Consider the following 21,817-nt stretch of genomic DNA (forward strand, 5'->3'; position numbering starts at 1 on the left):
TCACATTTCTAAAATTCTTTGTTCTGTGTGTTTTGAAGCCTTCCGGTACATAGTGAATGAGTGGATATTTAAAGGATTTATAAACACATGCACAGATGAATAAAAAGATAACAGATGTGTGTATCTTACAGGAAAGAACACTAAACCATGCATACAGTGCATCTATGCAATGCTTTTTTAAAAAATCTTGGGGTGCAAGACTGGAATTAGAAATTTTTTTTTTCTTACAGTTACTACAATGTCCACAGACAGTACGTATGGCGGCAATGGGAACAGTGATGCACAGCAGAATCTTCAGTCCTTCTGGCCAAGAGTGATGGAAGACATTCGCAACTTGACAGTGGTAAGGCCTCGGAGTGAACAGTTACTGTAAGATATAGGAGTTATCAGTTACTGTTAGACGAGTATTGTGTAGGAAAACAAAACTACTACTCAAAAGATGCATGAAAACCAGGAAGCAGAAAGTTCCTTCACACTGAAAATGCATTGCTCGCCATTACATTAAGAATTTCAGTTCTCCTTAATTGTGTTGCATACTGTAAAGGTAGACAAATTCAGGCCCTTACTTCCCATAGTAAGTAAAATGCATACCAGAGTTCTGTTTTGCTTAGTTCACTCTTATTCTCTACTTTTTTTTCTACTCCACACGGAGGCCTGGCAAGCAGTAATGTCTACATTGTCTTTCAGTTGTCTTTATTACTTCATGGTTGAGCATGTAAAGCTAAGTAATCCCCGGACCATTTCTCTGTCACTAGTATATTGAGCTTTCATCTAGCCGTTGTCAGGCTTATTTTTCAAACAGTGGAGTGTAGAGCTTGCTTCATTATTTCACATACTGAAGTATTGTAATGTGGCATATTTTAAATATTTTGACTTATGTCCATTTACTTTTTTTTTTTTTTTTGTTAGAAAAAGGCAAATGTTGCACCAAAGTATCGGTAGGTATAGGGCATAGTTCCTCAACACTTTCTACACTCTTGACCCTTGAAATCTTGCAGATGTTCTTCGTGTTTCACTGTTGCAGTCATCACACTTGAGTTATCCTGCCAGGGGTAGCCCTCAACCAGCCTGAATACCAGAGGCTTAGTATTTCTGTGTCAGTTGCTGTCGCTCCAGGACTGACGTCAGGTCGTCAGTGGTATAAAATCAGGCAGCCAACTCCATTACATCAGTCTTTCTTGCTGAGGAGCCCGAAGCAGAAGCACTTCGCACGAGTGCCGGTCGGCCGTTGTCTTGCCTGTGGGAAGCAAATACCACACCGAGACTTTCATTTTTATTGCGTCACCTGTTTAGGCCCAGACCACGACTTATCTCACTGTTTTTTTTGTGCTTTGTTCAATGCCAGAACTGTACGTCGTCTGGCCCTTATTGTAGCTAAACATTTTCGCTCTGTCCCCATATTCCGATATGGCTTCGGTAAGCCATCCAACTACCAATCTTCTGAAAAAACGTAAGGATAAAGACAGAGACAGACTGCACAGTTCCAAAACCGCCGACGATGCTTCTGTTAATCCAGTCGTCAGTTCTCCGGTCGTCAGTGAGGCACTTTCACAGCCCCTGACGCCTGCTTCTGTGGATTCTCAGGCCGCTACCAACACCCGTTCGGAGTCTGGTACGCTGCAAGACTCTTCTTTGACTAAGGATCCTGCGGATGTCTCTACCTTGGATGTGTCCGGAGCCGCTGAGCAGGCACCGGCTTCCGAGGAAGGTTCTTCGCACTGCCGATACTCGACTCAAACTGATGACTTCTTTCTCGTCTTCAGTTCTTTCTAAAACTACCGAGTTTCTAAGGCCCAGGGTACGAACTACACCTATAAAACCGACCCAAGCGCATGCACCTGCTTCCTTGCCTCAATCTCAAATGCTTAAAATGGCGGAAGACCTTATGCTTGCTTATTAGGGGAAGCCAGTCTACCCCTTCCAAAAGAAAGAGACTTGTCCCCACCAGTTTTATCTGACTAGGGGTCTGATGACTGAGGTTTATGAATATGAAGACCTGCAACCCCTGTCTGCTTATGAGGATTCAAATGCAGAGGAATCCATTCCTTCTGCCGCTCAACCAGAGGATTTTTCATTCGGTGAAATCCTACATACTTTAAGGGAGCATTTCCAATGGGAATGTCAGGACTATCCTCAGTCCAAAAAGAGACTCTGGGAATTCTTAGCTTTACCACAGCACAGACTTTTAGCCATTTCTCCTGTATTGGATGTTGTGGACGACGTCTTTTTGGAATCCAGTTCGACTCCTGACACCCTTCCTCCTGCTCCCGGGAAACCTGACAGGTATTAGAGTCCCTGACTCTCAAGTTCCTTTTCAAAAATCCTACTGTTGACCCAGAGGTCATCTCCCATGGACCTAAAGGAATTAAAACAACCACAGCTAAGAATCCCACTCCCTCGGACAGGGATTCCCAAGCTTTAGACAGATTGGGTAAAAAAGTATGCACCTCTGCAACTCTTGCCATTAGAGCACTAATTTATCAGTTCCACATGCTGAAATGCCAGTTGCATACCATGGAACTCCTCAAACAAAAAATATCTACCTTTCCTGCTTGTGCAAAAAAATAAAGAATTAAAAGAGCCAAGTTACTAAACGCACCTTGCAGTGTGGCTTTGACACCCTAGAAGCATCTTGCAGGGCAGCAGTCACTGGTTCTGTACTTAGAAGGCATGCTTGGCTTAAGGAACAGACCTTGCCAGACCATGTCAAATCAAAACTATTGGACGCACCATTGAACAAAGACAATTTGGCACCAAGGCAGAAGAGGTGTTAAAAAAGATGGAAGAAAAAGCTAAATCTATGCAGACAGTTAAAGACTTTTTACAGGTCCAGCCTCTGAGGTTCAGTAGACACTGCCCCTCCAGGCCAGCTCAGCCAAGACCTAGGGCAAGTAGAGCCCCCCCCCTCCCCGACAGCAGTCACAGGGAATGCAGAGATGTTCTTCATGTTTCACTTTTGCAGTCATCGCATTTGGGTTAACTGCCTGCAGGTAGCCCTCAGCCGGCCTGAATACCAGAGTCTTTGGATTTCTGCATCGGATGCTCTCTCTTCTTCCATGACTTCAGGTCGTCAGGGGTATAAAACATGCAGCCGATGCCATTACATCTGTCTTTCTTGGCGTGCGGTGCTCTAAGCAGAAGCAGTTTGCCAGTGCCGGTCAGCAGTCTCCTGATATTTTCGTTTTCGAGTTTCAGACCCAAAGTCTTCAAAAAAGATAAGTACCCCGTTGGGGATCTTTTTTTTTTTTTTTATTTTTTTTTTTTTTGCTCTAACTGATGTCAGTAAAACTTAATTGTCTTACCTGTGGAAAGCAAATCCCTTCTAGAGGTTTTCATTCATACTGCATCCCCTGTTTAGGCCCAGACCACGACGTCCCTCACTGTCTGTTTTGTACCTTGTTGAACGCCCAAACTATTCATCGGGCTATTTTGGCAGCCAATTACTTTCGTACCCTGTGTACTCCGAAATGGCTTCGTTAAGCCATCCGACTACCGATCTTCTGAAAAAATGTAAAGATAAAGATAGAGACAGACCGCATAGGTCCAAAACTGCCGACGATGCTTCCATTATGCTAGTCGCCAGTCCGCCAGTACTCAGTGAGGTGCTTTTGCAGCCCCTGATGCCAGCTACTTCAGATTCGCAGGCCTCTAGTGAGACCCATTCGGAGTCTGGTATGCTGCGAGATGCTTCTTTGACTATGGAGCCTGCGGATGTCTCTACCTTAGATGGGTCTGGAGCTGCTGTGCAGGTACCGGCTTCTGAGGGTGTATTTAGGCCTACAGACATTCATATTAAACCGTCATTGTTTTCATCCAGGCCAAAAACTCGTACTACGCTTAGAAAACCGATGACCAAACCATAGGCTCAGGTCCATATGCCTCAAAAACAAATGCTAGAATGGCTGAAAACCTTGTTACCTTAATTAGGGGAAACCAGCCTTCCCCCTCTGAGACCTAGAACTCATTTTCTTTCTGATTCTTCTGATCAGGAATCTGATAATGTCCTTCAAGGATGCATCTGCAGTCATAACAAATGGGGTTGTCCTGTCGTCAGGCAGCCCTTCGGTCTGCCGGATTCCAAAGTCTGGGTCCGGCTTCGGCTGATGTCGCACTTCACCCGACGTCATCTCTGCTGGTCTTCGGGTATAAAGGCATCAGCCGACGCCATTTTCCTCAGTCTTTCTTGCCACGTGGCACCCGAAGCAGAAGCTGTTCACAAGTGCCGGTCGGTCAGATCCAGAGATTACTACTACCGAATACTACTTCGAAGACTTCTAAAAGCTAAGTACCCCGTTGGGGACTCTTTCTTGCCTCAGCCGATGTCAGAAAAAGTAAATAACTGTTTAACTTGTGGGAAACAAATACCTCATAAAGATTTCCACTCTTACTGCCTACCTTGTTTAGGCCCAGACCACTGCGTAGCAGCCTGTTTAGCCTGTGCTTCCTTCAACCCGGCAACGGCTTAGGCGGTCGGAGTTTGCTGAACAGTTTTTCGGCTCAGATTTTGCGTACATTATGCCGTCGGATCCTCCGACTACCCAAATTGTTAAAAAACGCAAAGAAAAAGACCGACACTCGCGGTCCGCGGTTTCGGCCGAAACCACGGTTAAGCAAGCCGCGAGTGTTTGCTCTTATCTACTTATGAGGATTCTGATGCAGAGGATTCCATTCCCTCTGCTTCCACTCCAGAAGGTCTTTCTTTCGGTGAAACTTTGCATACTCTTGGGGAGCATTTCTGCTGGGAAAGCCAGGATTACTCCGAGTCCGAGTTGGGGAATTCTTACTCCTGCCTCAACACAGGCCTTTAGCTATCCCTCCTGTTCTGGACATTGTAGAGTATGCCTTCTTGGAATCTAGCCTTACCCCAGACACTTTACCTCCAGCTCCCAAAAAACCTGACCGGTACTACAAAGTACCTGACTCTCAAGTTCCTCTTCAAGAATCCTTCTGCAAATCCAAAGACCATTTCCCAAGGACCAAAAGGCATTAAGGCTACTGCTGCCAAAAATCCTACCCCTTCTGATAGAGCTTCTACAGCCTTAGACAGATGGGGTAAGAAGGTATACACGTCTGCTACCTTGGCCATTAGGGCTTTAAATTGCCAGTTTCATATGTTAAAGTATCAGCAGCATATTATAGGACTACTTAAACAGAAAATGATGTTGATTCCTGACTCTGCTGAACACACAGAATTGCAAGATTTAATGCATTCTGCAGAACAAGTTGATAAACATACTTTGCAATGTGGTTTTGATGCTTTAGAAGCATCTTGCAGGGCTGCTGTCTCTGGGTCTTTACTTAGAAGGCATGCTTTGCTTAAGGAACAAAACTTGCCAGATCATGTTAAAGCTAAATTACTGGATGCTCACTTAAACCAAGTCAGCCTTTTTGGCAACAAAGCAGAAGTCTTCAAAAGGATGGAGGAAAAAGCTAAATCTATGCAAACTGTTAAGATTTCCTACAAGTACAGCCTCCCAGATTCAGTAGGCATTGGCTTTCAAAGAACTGGTCCTTTCCAGTCCCTTCCGGGCCTTCAGTCCAAACACAGGAACAGTAGACAACCTAGACTACAGTCTTAGGCTACGCACAGACCTAAGCAGTGGGGGGCTCCCACTTCCAAAGCAGGTAGTAGTAAGCCACCCCCCCTACAGAAAAATGGCACAATGACTTGACCTTAACCCTTCTAAGCTCTGCTCAACTACCTGCTCCCTTAGGAGGAAAGCTCACCCTGCATGCAAAAAACTGGGAACTCATTATCCAGGACAAATGGGTTTTGAACATAGTCTCCCAAGGATACAGATTCCACTTCCACACACTACCAACCCCAAATGGTTAGCCAGACCTACTCCCAAGTCAACGGGCAGAGGCCCAACAGCAGGTTCTCTCTCTTCTCTGTATCAGGGCTATTTAACCTGCCCCAGCAGAACAAAGGGGACAAGGTTTTTATTCAAGACTTTTTCTGGTACCCAGAAAAGACAACTCCTGGCGTCCTATCCTGGACCTCTCTATTCTCAACACCTTTCTGATGGTTCCAAAATTCAAAATGCTAACTCTTAAACAGCTTCTTCCTATGTTAGTCAAGGATGCCTGGTTGGCAACCTTAGACTTAAAGGAAGATTACCTGCACATCCCAGTAAGGGAATCTTGCAGGAAATGTCTACGCTTCAGGGCAGGCTCCATGCACTATCAGTTCTCTGCACTTCCCTTTGGGTTATCTACTGCGCCCAGGATATTCACAAAGTGTCTAGCTCCAGCCGTTGCATTTTGCAGGCAGAGAAAGATTCAAATTTACCCATACTTGACGATTGTCTGATTCAGGCAGAAAGCCATGACTTGCTATTACAACACCTGGAATTTGTAAAGAAACTTCTACCCTCACTGGGGTACACCATCAACGAAAAGAAATCTCACCTAGTACCCTGCCAACAGATTGTAATCCTGGGAGCAAGCTTGAACACAACTTCCCAGATGGTATTCCTCACTCCAAAGAAACAAGTTTATTTGACAACATACTTCAAACTGTTGGCCACAAAACCCCAACTATCTGCAAGGAAAACACTGCAAGCCTTGGGGTTCATGGCCTCTTGCATTCTACTAATTCCACATGCAAGACTGCATATGAGACTCCAATGGTGTCTAAAAAGCCTATGGTGTCAACATTCTCAGGACCTGGAAACTGTGATTTCTATCATTCCTTGTATGAAGTCAAGAGTTCCTTTGGTGGGCAGAGGCCTGCTACCACAACAAGGGACTCCCTTTCACTCTACCCCCCTGCTGCCCAAACCCTAACAACAGAAGCATCAGACTATGCATGGGGGGCTCACATGGCAGGGCAGTGCATTCAGGGCAAATGGAACCCGAGACAGATACACCTGCATATCAGTCAAAAAGAAATGTTAGCTGTACAGAATGCTCTGACAGCCTTCAAAGACAGTATTCTTCCAGGGCAACTATTGGTAAAGACAGACAACACCACAGTTATGTGGTACATAAACAAGCAGGGGGGAACCCACTTGTACCCTCTCTGCAGACAAGCCATGGCTCTGTGGAACACAGCCTTGAGCTACCCAAGTACACCTACAAGCTCAATTCCTGCTAGGCAAACTAAATTCACTGGATGACTTGAGCAGAAATCTCATGGACCCACACAAATGGAAACTAGAACCTAAAATATTCAACCTCTTGAACAAATGGGGGCTCCAGAGGTAGACCTGTTTGCCTCCCCTCAGAACTACCAATTGAACAAATTCTGCACAAGAACTCCCCACGGTCAAGCTTGGAAAGTGGATGCCCTGTCCTTTACCTGGGAAAGCCTCTCGGTGTATGCCATACCCCCTCTGCCTCTCCTCTCAAAGGTTCTACTAAAGATCAAACAGGACAAACCAAGGACAATACTGATTGCACCAGACTGGCCACGCCAGCACTTGTACCCCCTCTTGCGCAGTGTGACACTGCCGCAACCATGGCACCTGCCTCAGATCCCTTCCCTGCTGTCCCAGCAGGCAGGCCAGATTCTGCACCCTCATCTTCAAACCCTGAACCTTGCAGCCTGGCTAATTCCTTCAGCTCTCCTCTAGCATCCCTCAGGAAGCAGGTGCTGGATGTTATTCTGGAGGCAAAGAGGCCTAGTACTAGAAAATCCTTTGCTGAAAAGTGGAAAATGTACTGTTCCTGGAGCCAGGCTCAGGGGATGGGCACAATGGTGCCTAGTTTACCTCCTATTCTACAGTACTTAACAGAAATGCTCCACAAGGGCCTATCCTTCTCGTCAATTAAAATTCATGCCTCTGCCATTTCAGCACATTATAATACTGAGCCACCCCTCTTCTTTCACCCCTTGCTAAAACAATTCCTTAGAGGGGCCATAAATTTAAGACCCCCCCCCCCCCACCTCCAAGGAGAGCTCCCACTCCAGCCTGGGACCTTAACTTTGTATTGGAAAAGCTCACACTCCCACCCTTTGAGCCAGCTGCAACAGCAGAGTTGAAATTCCTTTCTTGGAAAACAGCCTTCCTTCTAGCCATCACTTCAGCAAGAAGAGTATCTGAATTACAGGCCCTCGTAGCAGTGGAACCCTTCATTATCTTCCATGCGGACAGGTTTTCCCTCAGGACTAATCCTTCATTTATGCCCAAGGTGGTGTCTAGTGTGGCCCTAAATCATTCCATTCATTTGCCTACTTTTTTTCCCTAATCCACAAAAGGGAAAGAATATTGCACTCTCTGGACATGCACAGACAACTTAGATTTTATTCGGACAGGACTAAGCCTCTCAGAAAATCTGAACAGCTGCTAGTTGGCTTTGCTGCAGGGGCAGAGGGGAAGGCCATTTCAAAGCAAACCATTTCCAAATGGATAGTCCATTGCATTAATTTCTGCTACAAACACCATGGAAAACCTACCCCACAGGGGATAAGATCACATTCCACCAGGGCTGCATCTACCTCTGTATCTTTTCTCAGAGGAGTCCCTACCAGGGACATCCTAGAAGCTGCTTCCTGGAGCTCTGTACATACCTTCACCAAGCATTATCACATGCCTGTCTTTCTAAATCCAGAGCTGGATTTGCCACTGCAGCCTTGCAGGGCTTAATAGCTGGCCCTAATGCTCCTTAACTTCCTCCTCCCTTCCTTAGCTTTGGGAATCAACCCAAATGTGATGATTGCAACAGTGAAACACGAAGAACATAGTACAGTTGTGTACACATAAATATAGATGTTTGAGTGTATTCACTGCTGCTGTCCTGGTTACCCTCCCTCCAGCCCCCGGACTTCTCTTGGCTCTAACTTTTCTTGTTTGGTATATTTATTTTTTCTGCTGCATTTGCTTTTTGATGGGAGTGTACCATACCATATAATTGCTTCCTGTTGTGGGGGCACCTGACACCTGGGGCAAGAAAAACTGATGTAAAGGCGTTGGCTGCATGTTTTATACCCCTGATGACCTGATGTCATGGAAGAGGAAACCGCATCCGACGCAGAAATCCGAAGACTCTGGTATTCAGGTTGGCTAAGGGCTACCTGCTGGCAGATAACCCAAATGTGATGACTGCATCAGTGAATACACTCGCATCTACATTTATGGTAAGTGTACACAACTGTACTATCTAAGCAATGGAGTTCTTCCACTTTAAAAACAGGGAGTTCTAATCCACCCCCTTATGCAAAGAACTCGCAATGACTTTACGCCTCCACCTCTTACCTCTGCCCACCTACTTGTGCCCCTAGGAGGAAAATTCTCATCCCATGCAAACAACTGGGCCTCTGTTACCAACGACCGATGGGTCGTCACCATAGTGACCCAGGGATACAGATTTTATTTCCACGTTCTGTTAACCCCAAAAGGGTTCCCAGATATTCCTCCAAATCGGTGGGCAGAGGCCAAAAACAAGTCCATTCCCTGTTCTCTATGAGGGCAGTACAGCCTGATGATCTTTGTATTTCACTGTTGCAGGTATTACATTTGGGTAATCTGGTGGCAGGTTGCCCTCAGTCAAACGTCAGAACATTTTTGCTTCTAAATATTTTGGCTCACGCTTTAGTTATCCAGAAATGTTGTCAGTTAGCAGTCCGACTACCGGAATTCCTAAACAACGCAAAGAAAGACAGAGACAAGTCATTGAGGTACAGAACTGCCGACGACGGTTCTCCTAAGCCAGTCGCCAGTTTGCCGGTACTCAGTGAGGTGCTTTTGCAGCCCCTGATACCCACTACTTCTGATTCGCAGGCCACTACTGAAACCCATTCGGAGTCTGGTATGCCATGAGATGCTTCAATTATGGAACCCGTGATTGTCTCTACCTTAGATGGGTCCGGAGCCGCTGTGCAGGCACTGGTTTCTGAGGGTGATGTTCTTCGTGTTTCACTGTTGCAGTCATTACATTTGGGTAATCTGCTGGCAGGTTGCCCTCAGTCAGCCTGAATTTCAAAGTCTTGGGTCCTACTTCGGTTGCTGTCTCCTCTTCCATGACATCAGGTCGTCAGGGGTATAAAACTTGCAGCCGACGCCATTTTCTTTAGTCTTTCTTGCCGTGCGGTGCCCGAAGCAGAAGTGCCGGTCGGCCAACTACTGAAATATTCGAGTTTGAGTTTCAGAACCGAAGTCTTCACTAAAGCTAAGTACCCCGTTGGGGAAACTTTTTTCTTACTTTTTACCGATGTCAGAAAAAGTTAATAATTGTATTACTTGTGGGAAGCAAATACCTCATAAGATTTCCATTTATACTGTATTCCTTGCCTAGGCCCTGATCACAACGTGCCTGGCTGTCAGGTTTGTGCTAGATTTAACCAACGCACTATTAAGCGTCTGTATATTTTTGCATCAAAGTATTTTGGAAACAGGTTTAACTACCCAGAAATGTTGTCTGATAGCAGTCCAACTACATAAAAAACACAAAAAGACAGAGAAAGGCAGTCGAGATCCAAAACCGACGAAGCTTCTCCTAAGCCGGTCGCCGGTACTCATTGAGGTGCTTTCACAGCCCCTGATGCCCGCTACCTTCAAGTCGCAGGCCTCTGCCGACACCCATGTGGAGTTCGGCATGCCGCAAGATACTCGAGGTATTGGACTGATGGATGCATCTCCCTCGGATGGGTCCGGAGCCGCTGAGCAGGCACTGGCTTTTGAGGGTGTAGTCAGACCTCAACATTTGTATGTCAAACCGACAACAGCTGCAAAACCAAAGACAAAAGCAACTTCTAAAACTAAAAAACTGACATGAGCCATGTGCACAGGCCTCTATGCCTAAAAAACAGATGATCAAAATGGCTGAAGACCTTATTACCTTGATCAGGGGTACCCATCTCCCTCCTGATAAGAGGCCTAGGCAAGACACTGGCTATGAATCTTCAGATCACATTTCTATTTCTTCTGATTCCTCTTCTGATCAAGAATTATCTATACCTCCCTATGAGTATTCTGATGCTGAGGAGTCTATTCCATCTGCATCTCCTCCTGGGAGAGTCAAGACTTCTCAGAATCAAAAAAGAGACCTGGATTACCTTCTTCTCCCTCAGCACAGGCCTTTAGCCATTTCCCCCTGTTTTAGACATTGTGGATGATGTGTTTTCGGAGTCAAGCTTGACTCCTTACCACCGGCTCCCAGTAAGGACAGATATTACAGGGTCCCTGACTCTCATAATTTTTTTTATTATTTAGAAACCCTGCTGCTGATCCTGAAACTATTTCACAGGGTCCAAAGTGAGTTAAGGCCTCTCTGACAGAGATTCAAGGGCACTGGACAGATGGGGGAAAAAAGTTTATACATCTGCAACCTTGGCAATCAGGGCCTTAAACTGTCACTTTCATATGCTTAAGTACCAACAACATGTTATGGGATTGCTGAAACATAAAATGATGATTTCAGAATGTGCAGAAAATAAAGAATTGCAGGAATTATTGCATGCAGCTGAACAAGTTGGAAAGCATACTTTGCAATGTGGTTTTGAATCCTTAGAGGCCTCCTGCGGGGCTGCAGTTACTGGATCTGTCAATAGGAGGCATGCCTGGTTAAAGGAACAAAATTTGCCTGATCATGTTAAAGCTAAATTGCTAGATGCACCTTTACAGCATGATTCTCTGCTTTGTATTAAGGCAGAAGAGGTTTTAAAGAAAATGGAAGACAAAGCTAAGTCTATGCAAACTGTTAAAGACTTCTTACAAGTGCAGCCACCAAGATTTAGTAGACACTGGCCTACAAAAATATTGGTCCTTTCCTGTGTCAGACAGAGCTCAAAGGGACAAATCCAGACGCCCTAAGGGTTCCAGATACCAGGCGCAAGATTCATACATGTCAAAGCAATGGGGCGCTTCCACCTCCAAATCTGGAGGAGATGAAGCGCAAGCCTACAGAAAGCAATCCCAATGACTTCCCTCTGCCTACACCAAGTACTTATCTTTTCCCAGCACCCATAGGGGGAAAATTAGCACTTTTTGCTCAAAATTGGCAGTTATTAAGCCAGGACAAGTGGGTACTAAACATCGTATCACAGGGATACAGATTCCATTTCCACACACTGCCAATGGCGAATGGTTGGCCAGATCTGCCAAAAAATCAATGGGCAGGGGCACAGAAAAGGTTAAGTCCCTCATGGATATTGGGGGGGGGGGGGTTCAGACAGTACCAGAACAGGAAAAAAGACCAGGTTTTTACTCGACTGTTCTTGGTACCCAGAAAGGACAAGGCCTGGCGGCCAATACTGGATTTATCGATTTTGAACACATACCTGGACATTCCAAAATTCAAAATGCTCACTTTGCAGCAGCTTCTGCCCGTGCTGGGCAAGAATGCTTGGCTAGTGACTTTAGACCTAAAAGAGGCATACCTGCATGTCCCAATAAGACAATCGTGCAGAAGATATCTCGGATTCAAGGCTGGCTTAATGCATTACCAATTCTCTGCACTGCCCTTTGGCTTGTGTACTGTGCCCAGGGTCTTTACAAAATGCCTGGCACCAGTAACCAGTAATTGCATTTTGCAGACAAAGAAGTATACAGATATATCCTTACTTGGACGACTGTCTCATTCAAGCAGAGAACAAGGACACTCTTCTTTGACACCTGGCATTTGTGAAAAGGCTTCTAACATGCCTAGGGTACACAATAAACAAAAAGAAATCACAACTGGTACCCTCTTTAAAGATAACATTCCTGGGTGCAAGCTTGAATACAACTGCCCAGATGGCTTACCTCATGCCAAACAAGCAAAGGCAACTGACTACTTACTTCAGACTGATGGCAACAAAATCCCAGTCTTCTGCAAGACAAATTCTGCAGGCTCTGGCCTTCATGGCATCCTGCATCCTACTGATTCCATATGCAAGACTGCATATGAGGAAACTTCAATGGTACCTAAAAAGTTTATGGAGTCAACACTCTGTCTGGAAACAATGATTCCTCTCATTCCCTGCCTGCGACAGGAGTTTCTATGGTGGGCAATGGCATGCCACCAAAACATGGGACGGCCATTCACTCTACCCCCTGCCAGCCAAACTATAACAGACTCATCAGATTATGCCTGGGGGGGCCCACATGGCAGGAAGATGTATTCAGGGCATATGGTCACCAAAGCAAATGCATCTACATATCAACCAGAAAGAGATGCTAGCTGTTCAAAATGCTCTAACAGCCTTCAAGGACTTAACTTCATCCAGGACAACTACTGATTAAAGACGGACAACACCACAGTCATGTGGTATATAAACAAGCAAGGGGGCCCACACTCATACTCCCTTTGCAGATTAGCCATGGCACTGTGGAGCACAGCTTTGACCTACCAAATACATCTTCAAGCTCAATTCCTGCCAGGAAAACAAAATACTCTGGCAGACAATTTAAGCAGAAACCTTATGGATCTTCATGAGTGGAAACTAAATCCACAAGTCTTCAGCATGATAACAGAGAAATGGGGAGCCCAGGCATAGATCTATTTGCCTCTCCTCAAAATTATCAATTGAAAAGATTCTGCACAAGGACTTATCACAGACAATCCTGGAAAGTGGATGCCCTTTCCTTCAGTTGAAAAAGCTATCAGTTTATGCCTTTTCTCCTCTGCCTCTTCCCCCCAAGGTCCTCCTAAAAGTCAGACAAGAGAAACCAAAGATGATACTAATTGCCCCGGACTGGCCCCGCCAATACTGGTACCCAGTCATAAGGACCTTGTCTCAATACCCAGCTTGCCACAAAGACCACAACTACTGTCCCAGCAATACAATCCGATCCTGCACAATCGACTACAGACTCTGACCCTGGCAGCATGGCTGATCATGTAGTCATACAAACAACACCTCTCAGTAAAGCTGTGATGGATGTAATTTTGGAAGCCAGAAGGCCTAGTACTAGAAAATCTTATGCTGTCAAATGGGAGAGATTCTGTGCTTGGAATCAAGCACAAGGAACTAATGCAGCAGAACCAAATTTTCCTCAGATATTGCAATACTTAACTGAGATGCTTGACAAAGGCCTATCTTTCTTATCAATTAAAATCCATGCCTGTGCCATTTCGGCTCATTACAATACAGAGCCACCAATCTTTTCTCATCCTTTACTAAAGCAGTATCTTAGAGGAGCCAACAATTTAAGGCCTCCTAGAAGATCACCATTACCTGCATGGGACCTCAATTATGTGTTGGAAAAGCTCACCCTGCCTCCATTTGAACCAGCTGCTACCACTGATTATAAAGTTCTTATCCTGGAAAACAGCTCTGCTACTAGGAAATGAATTCAGCAAGAAGAGTTTCAGAGCTACAGGCCCTCATGGCTGTAGAGCCTTTTATCATATTTTACCCAGACAGGGTATCTCTGAGGACAAATCCTACTTTTATGCCTAAGGTGGTTTCCAGTGTGGCTCTTAACCAAACAATTAATCTGCCAACCTTTTATCCAAATCCACAAAACAAGGGGGAGAGAATTCTGCATTCCTTGGACGTACACAGACAGCTAAGATTCTATTTAAGCAGGACTAAAGCTCTAAGAAAGACTGAGCAATTACTAGTGACATATGCTGCAGGATCAGAAGGCACGGCTGTTTCAAAGCAGACAGTTTCAAAGTGGATAAGCCACTGCATCAGTTTCTTCTACTTACACCATGGTAAACCTGTGCCCAAGGGCATTAGGTCTCATTCCACCAGAGCTGCAGCTACTTCAGCAGCCTTTGTAAGGGGAGTACCAACCAAAGACATTCTAGAGGCTGCTACTTGGAGTTCTGTTCACACCTTTACAAAGCTTTATCATTTGCCTCTCTACTCTAAATCCAGGGCAGGCTTTGCCACTGCAGTTTTGCAGGGCCTTATAGCCACTCCTAATGCTGTTTAGCTCCAGCCTCCCAACCATAGCTTGGGATTCTACCAAAATGTAATGACTGCAACAGTGAAACACGAAGAACATAGTACAGTTGTGAACACCTACCATAAATGTAGATGTTCAAGTGTATTCATTGATGCAGTCCAGGTTACCCTCCTGCCATCCCCCTGTCATTCTGGAGTTAATCTTTCCTTCTCTATCTTCTACAACCTATGTGGTGTATTTGCTTGTAGATGACGGTAAAGTTTATATTGATGCATGTGTGTGTGTATGTATATATATATATATATATATATATATATATATATATATATATATATATATATATATATATATACAATGTGTGTGTGTGTGTGTGTGTGTGTGTGTGTGTGTGTGTATAAATAAATATATATGTGTGTGTGTGTGTGTGTATGTATATATATATATATATATATATATATATATATATATACATACACATATATATACATATATATATATATATATATATACACACATATATATGTGTGTATATATATGTGTGTGTATATGTGTGTATATGTATGTGTATATATATATATATATATATATATATATATATATATATATATATATATCTATATATATAATTTTTTTTTTTTTTTTTTTTTTGCTACCTTTTTGGGGGCTCCTGACATCGGGGGCGAGAAAAACTAAAGAAAATGGTGTCGGCTGCATGTTTTATACCAGACGCCATGGAAGAGGAGACAGCAACTGACTCAGGACCCAAGACTTTGGAAGTCAGGCCGACTGAGGGCAATCTGCCAGCAGATTACCCAAATGTAATGACTGCAACAGTGAATACACTCTAACATCTACATTTATGGTAAGTGTACACAACTGTACTTTTTCAGGCCTACAGATTTGTATATTAGACCGATGCCATCTTCAAACCTAAGGTCAAAATCTCCACCCATGCCTAAAAAAATGACACCTGGGCCACATGTGCAGGCCCCTATGCCTAAAAAACAAATTATCAAAATGGCTGAAGATTTAATTACTCTGATCAGGGGTAGCCAACCCCCCCCCCCCTCTTCTAAGAGGCCTAGGCAAGACATTGATTATGAATCTTCTGAACAGGATACTATTTATTCTGACTCTTCTAATGACTACGAATTGTCTATACCTACTTATGAGGACTCTGATGCAGAAGATTCCATTCCTTCTGCTTCTCCCCCTGAGGATTTTTCTTTTGGGGAAACTTTACTTACCTTAAGGGAACATTTCCACTGGGAAAGTCAGGATTTCTCTGAATCTAAAAAGAGACTTGGGGATTTTCTTCTTCTTCCTCAACATAGGCTTTTGGCTATACCTCCTGTTCTAGACATTGTTGATGTTTTTTCAGAATCTAGTATGGCTCCTGATTCCTTGCCTTCGGCTCCTTGTAAGCCAGACAGATACTACAGGGTTTCTGACACCCACCAAAAATCCTGATGCAGATCCTGAAACCATTTCTCAGGGTCCCAAGGGCAATAAGGCTTCTACTGCTAAAAATCGTACTCCTTCTGATAGAGATTCCAGGGTGCTGGATAGATGGGGTAAGAAGGTTTACACTTCTGCAACCTTGGCAATCAGGACTTTAAACTGTCAATTTCATATGCTAAAATATCAGCAGCATATGATGGGACTGCTTAAACAGAAAATGATGTTATTTACTGACTGTGTGGAAAACAAAGATTTACAGGATTTATTGCATTCAGCTGAACAAGTTGAAAAACATACTTTGCAATGTGGTTTTGATTCTTTCGAGGCCTCTTGCAGGGCTGCTGTAACTGGGTCTGTGCTAAGAAGGCATGCTTGGCTCAAAGAGCAAAATCTGCCTGATCATGTTAAAGAAAAATTGTTAGATGCTCCTTTACAACAGGACCGTCTCTTTGGTAATAAGGCTGAAGAAGTTTTAAAAACGATGGAAGATAAAGCTAAATCTATGCAAACTGTGAAAGATTGCTTACAAGTGCAACCTCCAAGATTTAGTAGGCACTGGCCTACTAAGAACTGGTCCTTTCCGGTTCCTTCGAGAGCCACTCAAGTCAAACCCAGACATTCCAAAGGCTCCAGGTTTCAGTCACAAGGGACTTTCAGAACAAAACAATGGGGTGCCTCCTCTTCCAAATCTGGAAACAACAAGACACCTCCCTGTGGTAAGCAGTCTCAATGACTTCCCTTTACACTTACCAAGCACTTACCTTTTAGCCACCCCTTTGGGGGGAAAACTGGCTGTTCATGCAAGAAACTGGCAACTTATAACCCAGGACAAATGGGTTTTAAATATAGTATCCCAGGGATACAGATTTAATTTCCACACGCTGCCAATTCCAAATGGATGGCCAGACCTGCCCCCAAATCAGTGGGCAGAGGCCCAGAAACAAGTACTTTCCCTCATGAGCATGGGGGCTATTCAACCAGCACTAGAAGAGGAAAAGGGACAAGGTTTCTATTCAAGACTTTTCCTGGTACCCAGAAAAGACAAATCATGGCGTCCAGTTCTGGACTTATCTACTCTAAATACCTTTCTGGACATTCCAAAATTCAAGATGCTGACTCTTCACCAGTTACTTCCTATGCTAGGCAAAGATGCCTTGTTGGCAACTTTAAATTTAAAAGAGGCTTAACTGCATATCCCAATCGGGGAATCTTACAGAAGATACCTCCGCTTCAAAGCAGCCTACTTGCATTACCAGATGTTCATCGTGTTACCCTGCTGCAGTCATCACAGTTGGGTTATCCTGTCGTCAGGCGGTCCCGCAGTCGGCCAGAATTCCAAAGTCTTGGTCCGGCGTCGGTTGCTGTCGCTTCTTCCCTGACGTCAGTGTGCCAGGGGTATAAATAATGCATCAGACACCATTTTCTTCAGTCTTTCTTGCCGCGTGGTGCCCGAAGCAGAAGCAGTTGGCAAGTGCCGGTCGGCTGACTCCTGAGATTTTCGAAGTCGAATTTCAGATCCGAAGTCTTCAATAAAGCTAAGTACCCCATTGGGGAAACTCTTCTTGCCTCAGACCAATGTCAGAAAAAGTTAACAATTGTATTTCTTGTGGGAAGCAAATACCTCTTAAGGATTTTCATTCTTACTGCATACCTTGCCTAGGCCCAGACCACGACGTCACTGGTTGTCGTTTTTGTGCTAGGTTTAATAAGCGTACTATAAAAAGACGCTTTGATTTCGCACGACACTACTTCTGTAGAATTCTGCACTGCCCTTTGGCTTATCTAGTGCGCTCAGGGCCTTCACAAAGTGCCTGGCTCCAGTAATTGCATTTTGCAGGCAAAGAAACATTCAAATATATCCATACCTGGACGATTGTCTAATTCAGGCAGAAAACAAGGACTCTTCTAAACCATCTGGAGTTTGTAAAAAGGCTTCTAACTTGTCTAGGGTACACTATAAACGAAAAGAAATCACAACTGGTACCCTCTCAAAAAATTACGTTCCTAGTTGCAGGCTTGAATACAACTGCCCAGATGGCTTTCCTTACGCCAGAGAAGCAAATTCATTTGGTGACTTACTTCAAACAGGTGGCCACAAAAACCCTACTTTCTGCAAGGCAAATACTGCAAGCCTTGGGGTTCATGGCCTCCTGCATTCTTCTAATTCCATATGCAAGACTGCATATGAGGAAACTTCAGTGGTACTTAAAAAGTCTATGGAGTCAGCATTATCACAGCCTAGAAACAATGATTCCTATCATTCCTTGCCTGCAACTAGAGTTCCTATGGTGGGCAGAGGCCTGGCACCAAAACAAGTGACACTCATTCACACCACCCCCTGCCACCCAAACCCTAACTACAGACGCATCAGACTATGCTTGGGGGGCACATCTGGCAGGGAAGTGCATTCAGGGCAGATGGAGCCCAAATCAAATGCACCTTCATATCAATCAAAAAGAAATGCTAGCCATGCTGTATGCACTGACAGCCTTCAAGGATTACCTTCATCCAGGACAATTAATGATAGACAGACAACACCACGGTTATGTGGTACATAAACAAGCAGGGGGGTACACACTCCTACCCCCTTTGCAGACTAGCCATGGCATTGTGGAACACGGCCTTGACCTATCAAGTACAACTACAAGCTCAATTCCTGCCAGGAAAGCTGAATACTCTGGCAAACGAACTCAGCAGAAATGTAATGGACCCACATGAATGGAAACTGGAAACATGGATTTTCAGCATGTTGACACGCAAATGGGGGAGCCCAGACTTAGATCTTTTGCCTCACCCCACAACTATCAGTTGGACAAATTTTTCACAAGAACCCATCACAAAAAAGCCTGGAAAGTGGATGCTCTATCCTTCAGCTGGAAAAACCTGTCAGTCTATGTCTTTCCCCCTCTGCCTCTGCTCTCCAAAGTTCTACTAAAAGTCAAACGGGACAAACCAAAAATGATTTTGATTGCTCCAGACTGGCCTCGCCAACACTGGTACACACTCCTGCGCAATGTGTCACACCTTCCACTGTGGCACCTGCCTCAGACACCGTACTTACTGTCTCAGCAGAACAACCAAATTCTGCATACACAGCAGCAAACTTTGAATCTTGCAGCATGGCTAATCACCTAATTTCACCCTCAGCATCCCTCAGCAAACCTGTGTTGGATGTCATTTTGGAGGCGAGAAGGCCTAGTACTAGAAAATCTTATGCTGACAAATGGAAAAGATTCTGGGCCTGGAACCAATTGCAAGGGATAAGCACAGCAGTGCCCAACACTCCTCAGATTTTACAATACTTAACTGAGATGCTTCACAAGGGCCTGTCCTTTTCTTCCATAAAAGCCCATGCCTCAGCCATTTCAGCTCATCACAATACAGAACCTCCCCTCTTCTCTCATCCTCTGCTAAAGCAGTATCTCAGAGGGTCCAAAAACTTAAGACCACCCATGAGAGCTCCAACCCCTGCCTGGGACCTCAATTTTGTATTGGAAAAGCTCACTCTCCCTCCTTTTGAGCCAGCTGCTACTGCATCTTTAAAATTTCTCTCCTGGAAAACAGCCTTCCTTTTAGCAATCACTTCAGCTAGAAGGATTTCCGAATTACAGGCCATTATGGCAGTGGAGCCTTTTATCATGCGGACAGGGTATCTCTCTGGACCAATCCATCCTTCATGCCTAAGGTGGTATCCAGTGTGGCTCTTAATCAGACCATTCATTTGCCAACTTTCTTTCCCAATCCACAGAACAAGGGGGAGCGGATTCTGCATTCATTGGATGTACACAAACAACTTAGATTTTACTTAGCACAAAATCTCAAAGAAAATCTGAACTGCTGGTGGCATTTGCTGCAGGGGCAGAGGGAAAGGCTATTTCAAAGCAAACCATTTCCAAATGGATAAGCCATGTATTCGTTTCTGCTATATGTACCATGTAAAAACTGTCCCCCAGGGGATCAGATCCCATTCCACCTGCATCTACTGCTACAGCCTTTCCCAGAGGTGTTCCTACCAGGGACATTCTAGAAGCTGCTACCTGGAGCTCAGTTCATACGTTCACCAAACATTACCATTTATCACTTTTCTCTAAATCCAGAGCTGGCTTTGCCACTGCTGTCCTGCAGGGCCTTATAGCTGGCCCTAATGCTGTATAATTCCCTCCACCCAATCATAGCTTTGGGAATCTACCCAAATGTAATGACTGCAACAGTGAAACACGAAGAACATAGTACAGTTGTGTACACTTACCATGAATGTAGATGTTCGAGTGTATTCACTGTTGCAGTCCTGGTTACCCTCCCTCCAGCCCCCTATTTTTTTCTGGCTATTCCTCTGCTTTCTTTCACTATGCTTAATAGCCCTTTCGGTGTATTTGCTTTTGGGATTGGAGGTATATATTTGTTTTATTTTATTTGCTCCCCATTTGGGGGGCATCTGACATCTGGGGCAAGAAAAACTGATGTAATGGCGTCGGCTGCATGTTTTATACCCCTGACAACCTTACGTCATGGAAGAAGGGATAGCAACTGACGCAGGACCCAAGACTTTGTTAATCAGGCCGACTGAGGGCAACCTGCCAGCAAATTACCCAAATGTAATGACTGCAACAGTGAATACACTCGAACATCTACATTTATGGTAAGTGTGCACAACTGTACTTCCTGCAGATCAGATTGGCCAAGGTTTCTATTCCAAGCTTTTCCTGGTACCCAGAAAAGAGGGCACCTGGCGCCCAATCCTCTATCTGTCAATTCTAAACTCCTTCCTGGTGATACCAAAATTCAAAATGCTCACCCTCTAGCAGCAGCTTCCTATGCTTTCCAAGGATACTTGGTTAGCCTCACTAGACCTAAGACGCCTACCTACAGATCCCAATCAGGGAATCTTGCAGGAAATATCTACGTTTCAGGGCAGGATCTATGCACTTTCAGTTCTCTGCGCTTCCCTTTGGCTTATCCACTGCTCCAAGTTTTCACAAAATGCCTGGCTCTGGCCATTGCGTTTTGCATACAAAGAAAAATGCAAATTTACCCCTACTTAGATGACTGCCTGAATTCAGGTTGACAGGAAAAGCTGTTAAAGCACCTGACCTTTGTAAAGGACCTACTGACCTCCCTGGGATATACCTAGTTCCCACTCAGAAAATTGTATTCCTGGGAACAAGCCTAGACACAGCATCCCAGATGGCATTCCTTACTCCAGAAAAACAAGCCCGCCTGACAAGCTACTTCTATCCACTAGCCACCAGAACCCAGTTATCCAAAAGAAAATCGTGCAAGCTCTAGGGTTCGTGCTCTTCTTCATTCTACTCCATTCAATATGCCAGACTGCATATGAGGAAACTACAGTGGTACCTAAAAAGCCTTTGGTGTCAACACTCTCAAGACCTGGAAACTATCATACTTATGATACCCTGTCTAAGGAAAGTTTTTCTTTGGTGGGCAGCCGCATGCAACCACAACAAGGGTCTTCCCTTCTCACAACCCCATGCTGCCCAGACCCTCATCATAGACGCATCACATTATGCTTGGGGTGCACACCTGGACGGCAGGTGCATTCAGGGCCATTGGAG

General features: G+C 44.6%; 1 protein-coding gene across 1 annotated transcript in view; it reads left to right on the forward strand.

The window, feature by feature from the left end:
• The first annotated feature begins 230 nt into the window (after nt 1–230).
• NFYC (nuclear transcription factor Y subunit gamma) overlaps nt 231–21,817 on the forward strand; it is a 542,726-nt gene continuing 521,139 nt past the window's right edge. Inside the window, exon 1 of the mRNA XM_044083683.1 lies at nt 231–343. Within this exon, the coding sequence (XP_043939618.1) occupies nt 239–343 (105 nt within the window). The 5' untranslated portion in view covers nt 231–238. The remainder of the gene's footprint in view (nt 344–21,817) is intronic.

The sequence above is a fragment of the Protopterus annectens genome, chromosome 9.part0 (genome assembly GCF_019279795.1).
Source record: "Protopterus annectens isolate FY-2018-M chromosome 9.part0, PAN1.0, whole genome shotgun sequence".
Classification (NCBI taxonomy): Eukaryota; Metazoa; Chordata; order Ceratodontiformes; family Protopteridae; genus Protopterus; species Protopterus annectens.